A 14,000-nucleotide genomic window follows, 5' to 3' on the forward strand; every position below is an offset into this window, starting at 1 on the left:
AAAGAGTTATGCTGGAAGGAAACAGTTGTGGGCTAATAATTTAGTTGCTGCAATCAATTATACTCACCACCTAAGTCTGAGACCAATACTTCATTGCGTCGTTAAAGCTCTTGGCTATGGGAATTATATGAGAGGCAACTTGGTGGGCATTTCAGTACTTATAGGAAGAGATGTCACTGATCAAGACTGTAGTTTGGATTTAAACAAAGTTCAGACTGACATGATTGTTTCTTCTATAAGCTCACATTCGATTACTTCAATCGAGCAGCTCATTCTATTGGAATATCGCCTATGGCATTTCTCTGGTAGTACGGGTGCTACGGGAAATTTTTCTCATTTACCATATGTGCAGCTTGATTCAGTTGAAAATGAGGTAAAGATCCAAAATTATGATCTTGAGATGGACAAAAGAAGGATCCAGGAATTGAAAACTCAAGTAGCTCTGCTTGCAAATCAGATATCATACCCTTGTTACAAGATTGTGACGGGGGAATACAAGTTAAAATTGACTAGAGAAAAGCTTAAGACTTTACAGGGAGAAGTTATCAGGTTAGAGCATGACTGCACAAATGCGATCGCTGAGAACGCTAGCTATTTTGATGACAAGCTTGAAAATGTTTCATTTGAACAGCTGATTGGTTTGAGTGTAACATAAGTGACCTTGGGACAAGGTCGATTTCTCGCGGGAAGGATTGTCATGACCCAAATTAATTTGAGGTCACATGAGGGGCATTGCATTAGAAATTCCAATTGCATCTCTAAATTTGATGAAATTAGTTTTATAAGCAACAGATTTCTAAGATAACAAGAGGGTCTAAATTCTGTCACCCTTCAACCTAGAAAAACATCAATAAAACCAAATTCAAGAAAACTTCACTATCTTGCAAAGCTGGCCAACTCAAAAGTGAAGGTGGTTCGGGACAAAAAGTGAGCAGCTAAAAAGTATTTAGAAATCAAATGTAAATAGATACTGAAGGGAGCATCCTCGAAAACAATATTCTCCAACTTGCAGCATGCTGCAGAAAAGAAAAAGAGTCTTCACAGCCTCCTTCCCCTTCTACCACCCTTTCTGCGAGTACTATCGGTGGGAATTGGAGTCACATCCTCTGCAAAAACAAAATAGCAAGAATTACTTGAAATGATTTTAACATAACATAACGACGACGCAACAAAATATGAGCATCATATGAACTTGATCATTCTATCCATGGATAGAAAAAACACTAGCTTTTTACAGAGTTATGGAAGTACTATAATCAAACATTATGACAATTATCGTACCTATACGTCCAATTTTCATGCCAGATCGAGCCAAAGCCCTGAGAGCAGACTGGGCACCAGGACCAGGAGTCTTAGTCTTGTTGCCTCCTGTAGCCCGAAGCTTAATGTGAAGAGCATTGATTCCAAGTTCCTGCAGATAAAAAATTAATGAATAATATTTTAAATGATTAGCAAGAGAGACGAGACATCAAATAGTAACATTAGACCAAATGGATAAAGATGGAAGCATGCAAGAGCTTCAGTCTTCAATTAAGTTAGGGTTGCTATATCTGGACTTCAGTTAACATGGAATCGATTTAAGAAACTGCAGAACATTCAAAAACATTAACGTTTAAACAGAATCTGAAGTACACATTTTCCACGGTTCAAGCATCATCAACCATTATGCAATTGTTAGTGGAAGAAGACAGAAGTGTCTAAAAATGGAAGGTACACATCACACACATCACTTCAGAATTGAATCTTCCTTTTTTTTTTTTTTAACAAGAACAAGTCAAAATAAAAGAAAATGTAATGGCGTTTGGAGGCGAATTTGTGAACGAAAGAGTCTAAGTGGGTAGCCTCTGAAAACCAAAAATTGTCTCAAAAAAGAGGAACAACAATCACTTTAAGAAGCAGAAGCCCACTTAGAACTGTGACAAATCCGTACAATGATGCCATTCCTCATTTGTTGTTTAAGGCTTTAGATTTGCAGGGCACCCCACAGGAAACCTGTAAGTATTTCAGAGCTATATTCAGAAGCTCTCCCCTATTTGAAACCCAAAGCCCTCAGGATGGCATCTTCTTCTAGAATAAAGCATACTAGATCCAAACAAGTGACATAAAATCTACGGGTCAACAAGTATGTTTGATGGGACAACTTCTATTCCTGGAAACTATGTACGTAAATTTGATATCATTAAGCAACAAAGTGAGATCATCAGGCATAGGGGACCCCAAAACAACGTTACACTCCTCCCTTCCTTCCTTCAAGAGAGAGAGAGAGAGAGAGAGAGAGGAGCAAAGGCCATCTTTGAATCATTAGACAACAGAATAATGTCATTAGCTTTAAGACACGTTTAGGAAAATCTTCTATTAGAAGGGAGGCATCAGAAGCTCCAAAAGGTCTAATGTTCTTAACTGCTCAATTTTGTCCACCAAAAAAATAACACTCTGAACTTATAGAAAATTTATAGCCAAGTTAGCACCTGTTTTACTGGTTAATGCACCCTGCACATACACCGAATGCAATATCCAGGATACCTAAATTTATATCAATTTTCAGTGAAATTATGTCTTTTTTTCTTAAATAGAAGCTAAAATTCAATCTATGTAAAACAGTCAATACCATCTTGGCAAAAAGACCCTCATTCGTACATAAATGGTTTATACTGCACTGGCCTGGATGAAGACATGAACTAGACAACTTCATATTTGAAGGGTTTAACTAACAGTTAAGTAGATTTAAGGAAATAATACATTATCAAAAACCAAACAACACACTACCTTGCATCGCACTGACACATCCTGAGCTGCAAGCATAGCAGCATATGGAGAAGATTCATCTCTGTCAGCCTTCACCTTCATTCCACCTGCAACCACAGTGTATAAAAATTGAGATGAAAGCCGTCTCCGTACTATCAACAGCAATTACAAGTTAACTCCATACATGATGGTGTTCGCTATAAGACACCTCAATATCCATTTTCCTCTACTCAAAACCATTTCATTCCACAAACACCAATATTTTTTTTTTTGAAACTGGTAATATTCACCAATACCAAAAATTTGTTGTCTCGAACAAATTAAGGCCCCCCCCTGACATTAGAAGTTTCTCTACATTTTTCTATCACTAATCTAGGTACATCCATATAACCTGCGTTTCTTTTAATACGTCATCCTATTATCTTGCGGCAATTACTGATGCGTTTTCATCCCTCCTTGGGAGAAAGGTCTATCGGAAACAGCCTCCCTACCTCTCCACAGACCCCACCTGGTGGGATTATACTGGGTATGTTGTGTTGCATCGAAATTAACTAGTTTAAATGATAAAGCTACCAATCCATCAGCAACTACTACCAAAAAAAATGTCACACTAAGAACATACCAGTAATGCGAACCATAGTTTCTCTTCCAGACAAATCAGTCACGTGCTGCATTTAACACATAAACTATGATTCAACAAAACATACAAATAAATAAACCAATTCTACAGTTTGAAAAAACATTTAACTCACAATGAAAGTATCATTGAAGGATGCAAAAATGTGCGCAACACCGAAGACCAATTCACCTTCCCTTGTAGCTGGTCCAAGTGTAACTGTCTCTTCCTTAGGCTCCCTAGTCTTTCTCCTAGACTACAAAACAAACACACACAATACCATCAATAATAAGTTGTTGATTTACAAATCAAGCTAACAATAATAGACATTTCTAGTAAATACGTACCATGGTGGCGGCTGACTTTGGCAGTGACAAATGCAAAAAAACCTAGTTTGTGGTGTAAAGTGGAAAAATGGCTAATATATTAGGGTTTGGAGATGAGGTTTTTTGTGATATATTGGCCTCTCTTTTTTGTACTTTGATCGTGAGTGGCCCCTATAGTTCGGATTAAGTGTACTCCTACCCCTCTCACTAATTGGTATGGTTTGGTTTGGTTTAGTTTAGTTAGGTTATTACTAAAAAGAAATCAAACTCATTATTTGATTTGGTAAATATATATACAAATTAAACCAAATCAAATAGAGACTGTATTTTTATTTTTTTTGTATGAAATACTTATTCAATTCGTTCATTCTACTTAAGAAAAAGATAAAACTTCTTATATATTGGGGGGTCGACAAATTAATGAAGCTATTAATTTATTAAAATATTTATACGTCAAAAATACCATCATAAGACATGACAATTATATACACGTTTAACTTTACATCTACATGCTTTTAAACTTATCCATCCTTGATGACTAGAATAATAAATAAATTTCTCCTAAACATTTTTTTTATGTAGAAGAACACAAAACTCAAGCAAGCATATTCATGAATATGTCTATACATCTTTTTATGGCTAAAATATATATATTTTTTTTAAATAAAAATCTTGATAAAATACAAATTTGTGGCCACTTAAACATGTTAGTTTTTCTACTTCGATTTAATTTAGTTTTTGATTTGGTTTGATTTCCATTTTTCTAGAACACTACTATATGTCACTCAGCTTAACACTTTCTTGAATAGAGTTATTTTCACATTTTATGATGTAGAATTGAGCTTGACATGCTATCTTTATGCACATGCAAATATATATGGCCAAATAAGTAACATAGAATGCAGAAGGTATTATTTTCTCTAAAATATTTTTTGAGTAATAACTAATTTATACTCTACATTATTATTCAGCCAGAATAACATATCAATATAAGCGGCTGATTAAATGGATGTGAAAAATCCAATGAATGAACGAGTCTAGAGTTATGATGAGTCTAAACAAGTATCGCCTTTGTTTTGCATATGCCTAGTGTCGTTGGGCATGGGCCTTGCCCTTGGCATGTCACTATGTGTCGGTCCTGCATGTCACAACCCAAAAACCCTCTAATTATGACATGTCACCACAAGAATGATGAATATTTTGAACCAACTTTTCTCGGATAATCAAATAAACATGCTATGATTTATCACTCAAATATTTATTTCTCAGGGACAAGGCATAACTTTGATAATTCCTTCACAAAAGTTATAGGTCGTGGCATACTTTAATGAGAAACTTTTATCGTTTAAGTGTCGCGCCTTGCCCTTGGCATAATCCTGAACACGGAACCTATGGGTGTTCGCCCAGATAAATAAATTTAAGCATTTAAAATATAGATTTTTTTTAAAATTTTATCATGAAATTAGAAGGGCAAATTAAACATTAAATGAAAGTGCACGTTGTGTCTTAATGGGCCTTTCCCTCGGCATGTCACTATGTCTGGGCTCTTGCATGTCACAAACTCAAAAAACCTCTAATTATAACATGTCACTATGCGTCGATAGACTCGCGCTTTGGTCTTCAAGGATATCATGAAGAAAATTGGATACGTTTTTACAATATAATAACTTAGAACATGAAAAACTATAGTATAATAAAATATTATCATTAGAAATAAGATTTTCAAAAATAAAATGAAATTCAAAAAATTGACAGCTGTGGGATTTGAACCCACGCCCTTTCGGACCAGAGCCTAAATCTGGCGCCTTAGACCACTCGGCCAAACTGTCTCACATGAGGGTGTCTGCGTATTTTATGTACTAATTACTTGATATGAAAAATTGTCCGAACAAAGTAACACTGAGTAAATTGGATATACTTTCTTTTCTCTATAAAGGTTCCAAATCCAAGTGGTTGTATTAGGAGTTGTAACTATTGTTCTTAAGAAATGATATGACCCTTTCCTCGAAAGAAGTTTTTCCAGGATTACTATACCAAAAATTTACCTTCTAGCTCCAACAGAAATACTTGGTGATATGAAAAATTACTTAGGAATTCACATATTATCAACAGGCGATGCTTCGTTACAATTTTAAATCAGTTTATATATTTGCCCTTACTAACTCTAAATACTCTACTAAGATCTTAGCCCTTCACACTTTCGGCCGGACATATTGTTTACAGTTCCGACCATTTATGTACTAATCAGTATTCTTAAAATCCAACAATTACTCATAAAAAGATGACATGAGTTTGAGTTAAACGGAGAAGTGAGAATTCATATAGCTGACCCCAACTTGTTTGGATTGAGGAGTACTTGTTGTTGTACTCATAAAAAAGATGAGAAGTTATCATCTTCAGCACCAAAGGCCTGACATTAACAACGATATTGCATATATCACTGTGATTTATAACAAAGGAAAAAGATAACAATCTTTTTTCACATATAATCAAAGGTATTCTGCATGTAAGTTACAAAATGAGAATTATGTCAAGGGGTTGTATGTCTTAATCAAATGGATCTATACGAAGGTCATGTTCACTTGCCATCACCATCCCAGTGCACAGACATGTAGGGCACATTACCTAGACAAACAAATCATAATATGAAACAAAATCCATTAGCATATATATAGGATAAGGCGAAGTAGTCGAAATACACGATGACAGAAGCATGAAAAACAAGTACTATTTGTGACGGAATATTTATTACACTACAAGAAAAACAAGTACTATTTGTGACGGAATATTTATGACCGACAGGTCCATCTATCAGTTGCATCTTCTTTAGTGAATGAAAGAGGATCTTGAGGGACTCGTTTCATAGGTAGCAAATATATGGGAAGAAGGGGTTCAACTAAAGAATGTTTGTTGAGGTTTTTATTCCAACTAGCGAGGACAGGTCACCTTTTGGTCCTGTATTATGATGGAATTCATTAATGTGGACAAATATGACGGTTTCATTCTTAGGTCACAAAATTTGCGATGCTCGAATATTTGACGGACTGTGACAGATTCTTCAGACATAATTTATTTTTTGTTGTGTAGAGTAAGCTGGATGATATGAAGAATAAGTTTGTGATGTAACAGAAACTTACTACTTTTAGACTGAAATAAGAAGACTGCTAGGTGCATGAAGTTAGGAGATCATAATGTTTCATACCTTTCCTGTCCCGGAGCAATTTGCACATCTTTTAAGAGATGGTACACGCAACGATTGATAAGAACCATTCACTGAAATCGGTTCAGTATAAAGGCATTTACCGCTTGCTGAACAGCGTGCACATGCCAAGTACCCTACACCCAATGACCATGAAATGAGAATATGGTTACTTTTAATGATTAATCTAGTAACATGAACTAAATAATCAAAAAGGGTTACTATTATTCAAGAGTTTAAGATTTAGATATTGTGCGATGATATGTAATAAGTTTCGCATGGCCATACCACTTCCATGGCAATATTTGCACATTTTCTTCTCTTGTTGGACCACGTTGTTAGCTTCTATTAGCATGAGGGCTGAGATGACTCCCACTGCCCCACCTGAAAAGGATGCTACTATGGGGTCGACCTGGCTGAAAAGAAGAGAAAAGGAAGTCCGACGATGTAATTTCTTTTGTTATCATTTCCTCATTTCCTTGGGAAATAAAGATCAAGACAATTCATAGATGTTTGTAAGGAACAGTTCTACAACCTTCTCTTTACCTGAAAATGAAGTTGGTTTCAGTCTACATACCTCAATTGCATAGGCAAATGCAAGTTCTGTATGAAATCTTCATATGAGGTGCCTCCTATGCCTAATTTCAGCTCAAGCTGCCATGCCAAAGAGGTTCAGTAGTCTGAAGGCTTTGTAACTTAGGAATAATCAAATGAAATAACATCAAATTCGTGATATCCGTAACTCAGCACCAAAATAAGGAGAAGAATAATTGAGTCCATGAGCTTACTATTGGTGCGAGTAATCCACCAAAGACCATAATCCCAGCTATAAACGAAAAGCTTGTCAGGTAAAGCTGCTTCAGTGTCTTTGGAGTCTAATTGAAAACAAAGAATACACGAAGTTACTGCTAAAGGAGTAGACTTAAAAGAAGTAAGTTGAAGGAACAGGTACATATCATTTCAGATGACAAATATAAACAACTATCAAAAGATATGCCAATTGATAAATAAAGCAACAACAGCAGCTTTTGTGGCTAAAAAGCAGATTATCTAGCAGATTAGATACAGGTAGTTCGTTCCTTATGAGTCAGTTAAGCAAACTTCCATATCTCGACAAAGTATTGCAGTGGTGATGAAGCTTTCCGAGACTTTACATCTATTTGTTCTCAACAGCAGGGTAGCTTGAAAACTATTTCTAATTCCAGAGTAAGAAAAGTAAGCTAATCAGATCAAACAGAAGGTCTTTATCAACAAGCATACTCCAATGAAACAATTTTATAACAGACATAACCTGTCATAACATCTAAGGATGACTTTCAGAGAACAGAAGAAGTTTCTTAATGACAAAAGATATATACCCTCCAAAAGGACCAAAATATACTAAAGACCTAGTGTAATTCAGTTGTAACTAGAGCAGTCAGCAAGTTACCATGTTAGGAAGAAACGGTATTGTTGAAGGGATATCTGGCATCTCATATTCATCTTCACGAGTCTCAACTCTTGTGTTCGAGTTCTTTAACCTTTGTTGTATTCTTAGCCTGCATACCTGAAAATTATTCCGAAAATTAAGAAGCTATTTGACAGTACAACCTTTAGGAAATTAATAAGTTATTCCTTCAACTATTATTCTAGTACGTTAGAACTTGAGAAAACTCACTTCTTCCATGAGGAGGAAGATTTTGTTGCGCCTGCTCCTTATGTTATCTTGGATTTCTTGAAACTGCATCTGTCCAAAATCTTGAACGGTCTCCGGTCCTTCAATGATGCAGAAATTACTAAAACAAACATGGACCAACATTAGTTATCTCAAAAGAATGCAAGCTTATAGATTATGGACTAACAATCAACCACTCTTCAATGTTAAAGTTGTTGGCTTTATGAATCTTGTGTATCCATTCCACTCTATGTGGGTCCAAGTGAAGAAGCCAAGCCAGGATTTGAAGCTTAAGGGTTTTGAATTCTAATCTTTTTAAGTAACTGGGTTCTAAATTAATAGACCCTTGTGGTCCGGCACTTCCCCCGACCCCGCGCATAGCGGGAGCTTAGTGCACGGGGCTGCCCTTTTGGTTCTAAATTAATAATTTAAGCATATTCAAAGGATTTTTAAGACAACTACAGGGTTTGAACCAAAGCTACTAGGTTCGACCGAACCCGTAGCTTACACTCTAGCTCCGCCACTGGGTCGAACGTCCAAATGAGTTCAGTATTCAGACGATTCATGTTAGTTAGAAACTACTTTTACACTGGCCTTCAACCTAAAATAGCCCTACTAATTAACCCGGACTTTAGATAGGCTATATTCTACAAAGTTCACACACAACATCAGTCCAAAACCATCATTTCATAATGATCTCTTTCACCTCACCATCCTTAACAATCACAACTTCAAGTAAAGCAATGCCATTCAGAAAAGGTCAAAATCCTGGAAACCAAGTCTCCAATAAGAACCAAAAAGGATGTTAACCAGATGCTAAAGTACAAACTTATGAACATATATACAGTTCCGCTCTATTCAGGTCCAACATCCAAATGAGTCGAGTATTTCAAGAGTTCATCATAGTTAGAAACTGTTTTTTTATAGCCTTCAACCTATAACAGTTAACACTCCTCATTTACCCCGACTTGAGATGGCTATGCTTTACAGAATTCACATACATCCGAGTTATGAGTCAAAAAACATTATTCTAGAAAAACCATATGTAGCAAAATACTTCATGATGATCTTCTTTCTTTAACTTAACTATCAGAACTTCGAGCAAACCATGAAAAAATAAAAATTTCTAGAAGCCAGATACTAAAGTTGCAAACTTCATTTAACATGGATACAGTTCCCATATCAATATTTCAGCCATATACATAGTCATATTATACTGTCAAAAGAAATCTACCTTAAAATCCAACAGACGGATTGCCCAATTTCTAAAATTAAAGCCTCTCAAGCAAGGAGACCAAATAATTCACCTTTAGCAAACTCAACAAACTAAAAATTACCCAATATCTCACACCAAACATAATCATCAAGCAAAAATCAGCACCAAATACCAAATTATAACAAAGAGAGCAATTTGGAGAATCAACACGAAATTTGACAACCCAAAGAATTTCCCTTTGCCAAACTCAACAAACTAAAAATTACCCAATATCTCACAACCAAGAATAATCATTAAGGGAAAATCAACACAAATATACCAAATTAAAATAAAGGGAAAATTTTAGAGAATCAACAAGAAATACTTCAGCCATATATATACAGTTCCCATATCAACATTTCAGCCATATAAATGGTAAAATTAAACTGTCAAATGAGGATTATTCTAACTTAAATCCAACAGACAATAGTTCCAATTTCTAAAGCTTGGGAGACCAAAGAATTCACCTTTACCAAACTCAACAACTAAATATTACCCTATATGTCACAACCAAGCATAATCATTAAGATCAAATCAGCACCCAAAAAAAAAAAAAAAAGTAAAAAATTTGGAGACTTAAATAAGAAAATTGACAACCCCACCTTGGATTATTATCTCCAGACAATTCAGGGCCATTATCTTTAGATGAAGAAGAACAAACAAGCTGAGTTCTTGATTTGCAATTGAAGAAAGAGAGATTCTTTGGAGTTGAACTCAAAGAGGAGTTTAAAAAAACAAGGGTCTTTAAGGAATCAATCATAGAAGTATGTATTAATGGATGAAAGCAAAAAAACATAGAACCCATCTTCACTCTTTTGAGAAATAATTAAAATATAGTGTCTGAAAACAAAAAGAACCACAAAGTTCAAATCTTGGCTTAGCCTTTGATATCATGAAAGGTAAAAATAATCTTGGAAACCAAATCTCCAATAAGAACCAAAAAGGATGCTAACCAATTACTAAAGTTGCAAACTTTATCAACATATATACAGTTCCCATATCAAAATTTCAGCCATATACATGAAAATGTTAAAATTTCAAAGGAGGATTAATCTACCTTAAATTCAACAGATAAAATTTCCAATTTTTAACGCTTGGGAGACCAAAGATTTCACCTTTACCAAACTCAACAAACTAAAAATTACCCATCATCTCACACCTAGCATACTCATTAAAGGTAAATCAGCACCAAAATACAAAATTAAAACAAAGGGAAAAAACTGGAGAATCAACAAGATTTCTTTATAACCCAAAGAATTTCCCTTTGCCAAATTCAACAAACTAAAAGTTACCCAATATATCTCACAACCAAGCATAATCATTAAGGGCAAATTAAACAGCACCAAAATACCAAAAAAATAAAAAAGGAAAATATGGAGAATTAACAAGAAATTTGACAACCCCACCTTGGATTATTATCTCCAGAAGATTCAGGTCCATTATCCTTAGATAAAGAACAACAAACAAGTTGAGTTCTTGATTTGCAATTGAAGAAAGAGAGGTTCTTTGGAGTTGAACTCACAGAGGAGCTTAAAAAAACAAGGGTCTTTGAGGAATCAAGCTTAGAAGAAGTATATATTAATGGATGAAAGCAAAAAAACATAGAACCCATCTTTACCCTTTCTAGAAAAGTGAGTGAGAGCAAAAAAAAAACAAAAGAAGATGGGGTTTTTTGAAGATTACACTGAGAATCAAAGTTTTGTGAAGTGGATGACCAAAGTCCAAAATGCTCACCTAAGCCAACTTGCTTTAGTTAGGCACTTAGGCAGTTACTTTCCCTTTTGGAACCAACCGTCAATATCTAAAGATTGGGGCACAGCTATGGATATGATCATTCATATGGATTTGAGCTTAAATAAATAAATAAATAAGTAAAGTTAACTAGTCATTTCAATTTATTAAGGATTGAGGTTATTCACTAGTTAAATACCAAATCCCAACTTGCGGGAGTTGTCTAATAGCCCTTTTGCCCAACCTTTTAGAAAGTCTGAGTTGTTTAACTAAGCTTTTAGAGAAAAAAATTGCTTAATTTTTCAAAATAAAAAAAGCTAAGTTTTTTTGAGTAGTATTAAAATTTGTTTTACAAAAGCTAAACTTGAGAGCTTTTTAATTTTTAAAAGTTTGGTTTAAAATTTTTTGACCCCAATAATATATATCAAAAATATCACCTGGATTGGTTGAGTGACTTTATCGGTGAAATGGCAATAGTTGAGTGATTTTTGTGTTATAAAATAAAAGAAAAGTGACTTCATAAGATAATTATCATTAGTTTAGTGATTTTTCTATTACAAAACAAAAAAAGTGACTTTTCGTGATAATTACTATTAGTTGACAATATGAAAAATCAACTCGAGTAGTCCTCGTTCTCATAAATTTTTGCATGCCTTTCTTCAAGTTAATTTTGTTTTTTGTTTTTATGAAGTGCCATTCTTCAAGTTAACTGCAAACATTGCCTATGTATACACTCAAGATTCTCCACTTGAAGTATGTATTATACACTTGTAGTGAAGTCCCGTTGAATTTAAAGAGTGGAAACCTTTTTATACATAAAGGGCTGTTGAAAGAAAGAACATTCTTTTGGAATAGAAAAAAAAAGTGTTCCAACTTTTAAATTCTAGCTGTCTCAACAGACTTCTGAAGAGCACCTAAAAAGGCTTCTCATAATTCTTGGCTCTCCGGGAGGCGCATTATCTCTCGAAGGTCCATTTCGGATGGCTCGAAATATTGGGGGCGAGTTCTTGGCAGCAGGGAAAACCATAAAATCTATTTATGCAATCACTTCAGTTTGAGCATCTTCAACTGAAATAAAGCAAACTCTGGCGCCAGGAGGAACTTTATCAACCTGTAAAATAAAGAGTTTTAACTAGTAAGCCATCTTGATGAACATTCTGCCAAAAAACACCAACTATTCGAGTTTTTGGTCTGCGATTTTTTGCATTTTCCATAAGAAAGGCTTTGCTAAATCGGACACTTTTGTAGTTTGTATCATCAGAAAGTTTAGTCTAAAAGAAAGGAAAATGAATATGAAAGAAGTCAAAAGAGAGAGAAGAGAAAACAGAATCTGCCTATTTGGTTATATAGACAATTGATATATACTGCTTTATGTTTTGACTGATCCCTCATCTATTGAAACTTTGATGCCTTCTTTTTCATTTTTTGTTTCTTTCTGTAATAGAAAACATTGATCCTATGAGCCAAACAAGTTAAACCTATGGCCCCAGCCCTTCGCCCGGTTCACGAGGTTATAATGTTCACTAGGTTGTATATAATCCAATGTTTACTGATATGACTTTCCTGCTGACTGAATTGCTTGAACAGATTTTTGCTTAATTTGACGGCATAGCACAATCAGGATGAGTTATCTTTAGAGGCACGGGAAGTGGTCTCCTTTTATCCACAAAGATGCTGTACAATTTGTGAAATAGATTACAATTTGTGTTAGTTATCATCTACTTGCTCAAATATGCATATCTGCAATAAGTTCACTGGACACAAAGCTTAGCTGCTTTTATCAATCACTTCTTAAAATAGTTTTTCTGCTGCATTAATTTGTATCTAGAAAACCAAGAAACTTGAGCATAAATTCCCTATTGAAATGAACAATTGAATCAGTATATGTAACTGAACGGAACCACAGAAGTACCTGTTGTTTTGAAGTACTTGCTGTTTTGAAGTATAGTCCTTAGTCATGAGATAGGGGAATCACATCCATTCTTAATGGAGCTATATTCATATAGTCTACCTAGTCTCTTCATTCAACATCAAAATAGTGTTTCTTCTAGCTCCTGAAAGTTTACACACTAGAGATTCTGCTTTACAGCTTTACAAAACTATGTAAGCAAAAAATTGGGATTAGTTTCCCTCTCACTTTCTTGAGATGTGAGATCACATCCTCACTGCATGTAATTGTCCCACCACGGGGTGGCTCAACGAGTTTGGTCACCTAAAGCCAAAATATATAAAAGGCCTTACACTTTTAAAATAAATTCATATAATAATGAGAAGAGAACGAAGCCCACATGACTTCGATCTAGTTGCAAGAACACAAAGTGTGGTGTATGGTTAGACATACATCACGTTTTCAAACTCTCTCATATCATATTTAAGTGGAAAAGAACAAATGGGTGAGCATGATTTACCAAATTTCGAACTTTACTTCACTTGCGCTAGTATATTCTTAGTTAAAAATATGCAACATAAAATAA

At 34.9% G+C, this 14,000-nt stretch overlaps 2 protein-coding genes and 1 non-coding gene across 4 annotated transcripts; all 3 read right to left on the minus strand.

The window, feature by feature from the left end:
- Positions 1 to 851: 851 nt before the first annotated feature.
- Positions 852 to 3,847, minus strand: LOC132057502 (small ribosomal subunit protein uS11y-like). The gene is made up of 6 exons (XM_059450129.1): positions 3,709 to 3,847; positions 3,498 to 3,617; positions 3,368 to 3,413; positions 2,767 to 2,852; positions 1,282 to 1,411; positions 852 to 1,106 (listed from the first exon to the last, which is right to left on the minus strand). The coding sequence occupies exons 1-6, from the start codon at positions 3,709 to 3,711 to the stop codon at positions 1,039 to 1,041; spliced, it is 453 nt and encodes a 150-aa protein (XP_059306112.1). The 5' UTR covers positions 3,712 to 3,847; the 3' UTR covers positions 852 to 1,038.
- Positions 3,848 to 5,436: 1,589 nt separating this feature from the next.
- Positions 5,437 to 5,516, minus strand: TRNAL-UAG (transfer RNA leucine (anticodon UAG)). Its single transcript has one exon. It is a non-coding gene; the product is annotated as a tRNA-Leu (tRNA).
- Positions 5,517 to 6,066: 550 nt separating this feature from the next.
- Positions 6,067 to 11,603, minus strand: LOC132057504 (protein ORANGE-LIKE, chloroplastic). 2 transcript variants are annotated; one of them, XM_059450130.1, is made up of 8 exons: positions 11,202 to 11,603; positions 8,544 to 8,661; positions 8,316 to 8,432; positions 7,675 to 7,761; positions 7,464 to 7,540; positions 7,175 to 7,302; positions 6,890 to 7,023; positions 6,067 to 6,312 (listed from the first exon to the last, which is right to left on the minus strand). In XM_059450130.1, exons 1-8 carry the CDS (start codon positions 11,405 to 11,407, stop codon positions 6,235 to 6,237), a joined length of 945 nt encoding a protein of 314 aa, XP_059306113.1. In that variant the 5' UTR covers positions 11,408 to 11,603; the 3' UTR covers positions 6,067 to 6,234. The 2 variants fall into 2 exon arrangements, with proteins under 2 accessions (XP_059306113.1, XP_059306114.1); XM_059450131.1 differs by lacking the exon at positions 11,202 to 11,603 and adding an exon at positions 10,398 to 10,612.
- Between the last annotated feature and the right edge of the window lie 2,397 nt (positions 11,604 to 14,000).

The sequence above is a fragment of the Lycium ferocissimum genome, chromosome 5 (genome assembly GCF_029784015.1).
Source record: "Lycium ferocissimum isolate CSIRO_LF1 chromosome 5, AGI_CSIRO_Lferr_CH_V1, whole genome shotgun sequence".
NCBI classification, from domain to species: domain Eukaryota; kingdom Viridiplantae; phylum Streptophyta; class Magnoliopsida; order Solanales; family Solanaceae; genus Lycium; species Lycium ferocissimum.

Coding starts and splice junctions, on each gene's coding strand:
- LOC132057504 (XM_059450130.1), bottom strand. CDS start 11,407: ATGGGTTCTATGTTTTTTTGCTTTCATCCATTAATATATACTTCTTCT. Junction 7,024..7,174: donor CAAATATTGCCATGGAAGTG/GTATGGCCATGC, acceptor CATTGGGTGTAG/GGTACTTGGCATGTGCACGC. Junction 6,313..6,889: donor ATTGCTCCGGGACAGGAAAG/GTATGAAACATT, acceptor TTGTTTGTCTAG/GTAATGTGCCCTACATGTCT.
- LOC132057502 (XM_059450129.1), bottom strand. Junction 3,414..3,497: donor CCTTCAATGATACTTTCATT/GTGAGTTAAATG, acceptor TGTTAAATGCAG/CACGTGACTGATTTGTCTGG. Junction 1,412..2,766: donor ATGTGTCAGTGCGATGCAAG/GTAGTGTGTTGT, acceptor TTTTATCTGCAG/GAACTTGGAATCAATGCTCT.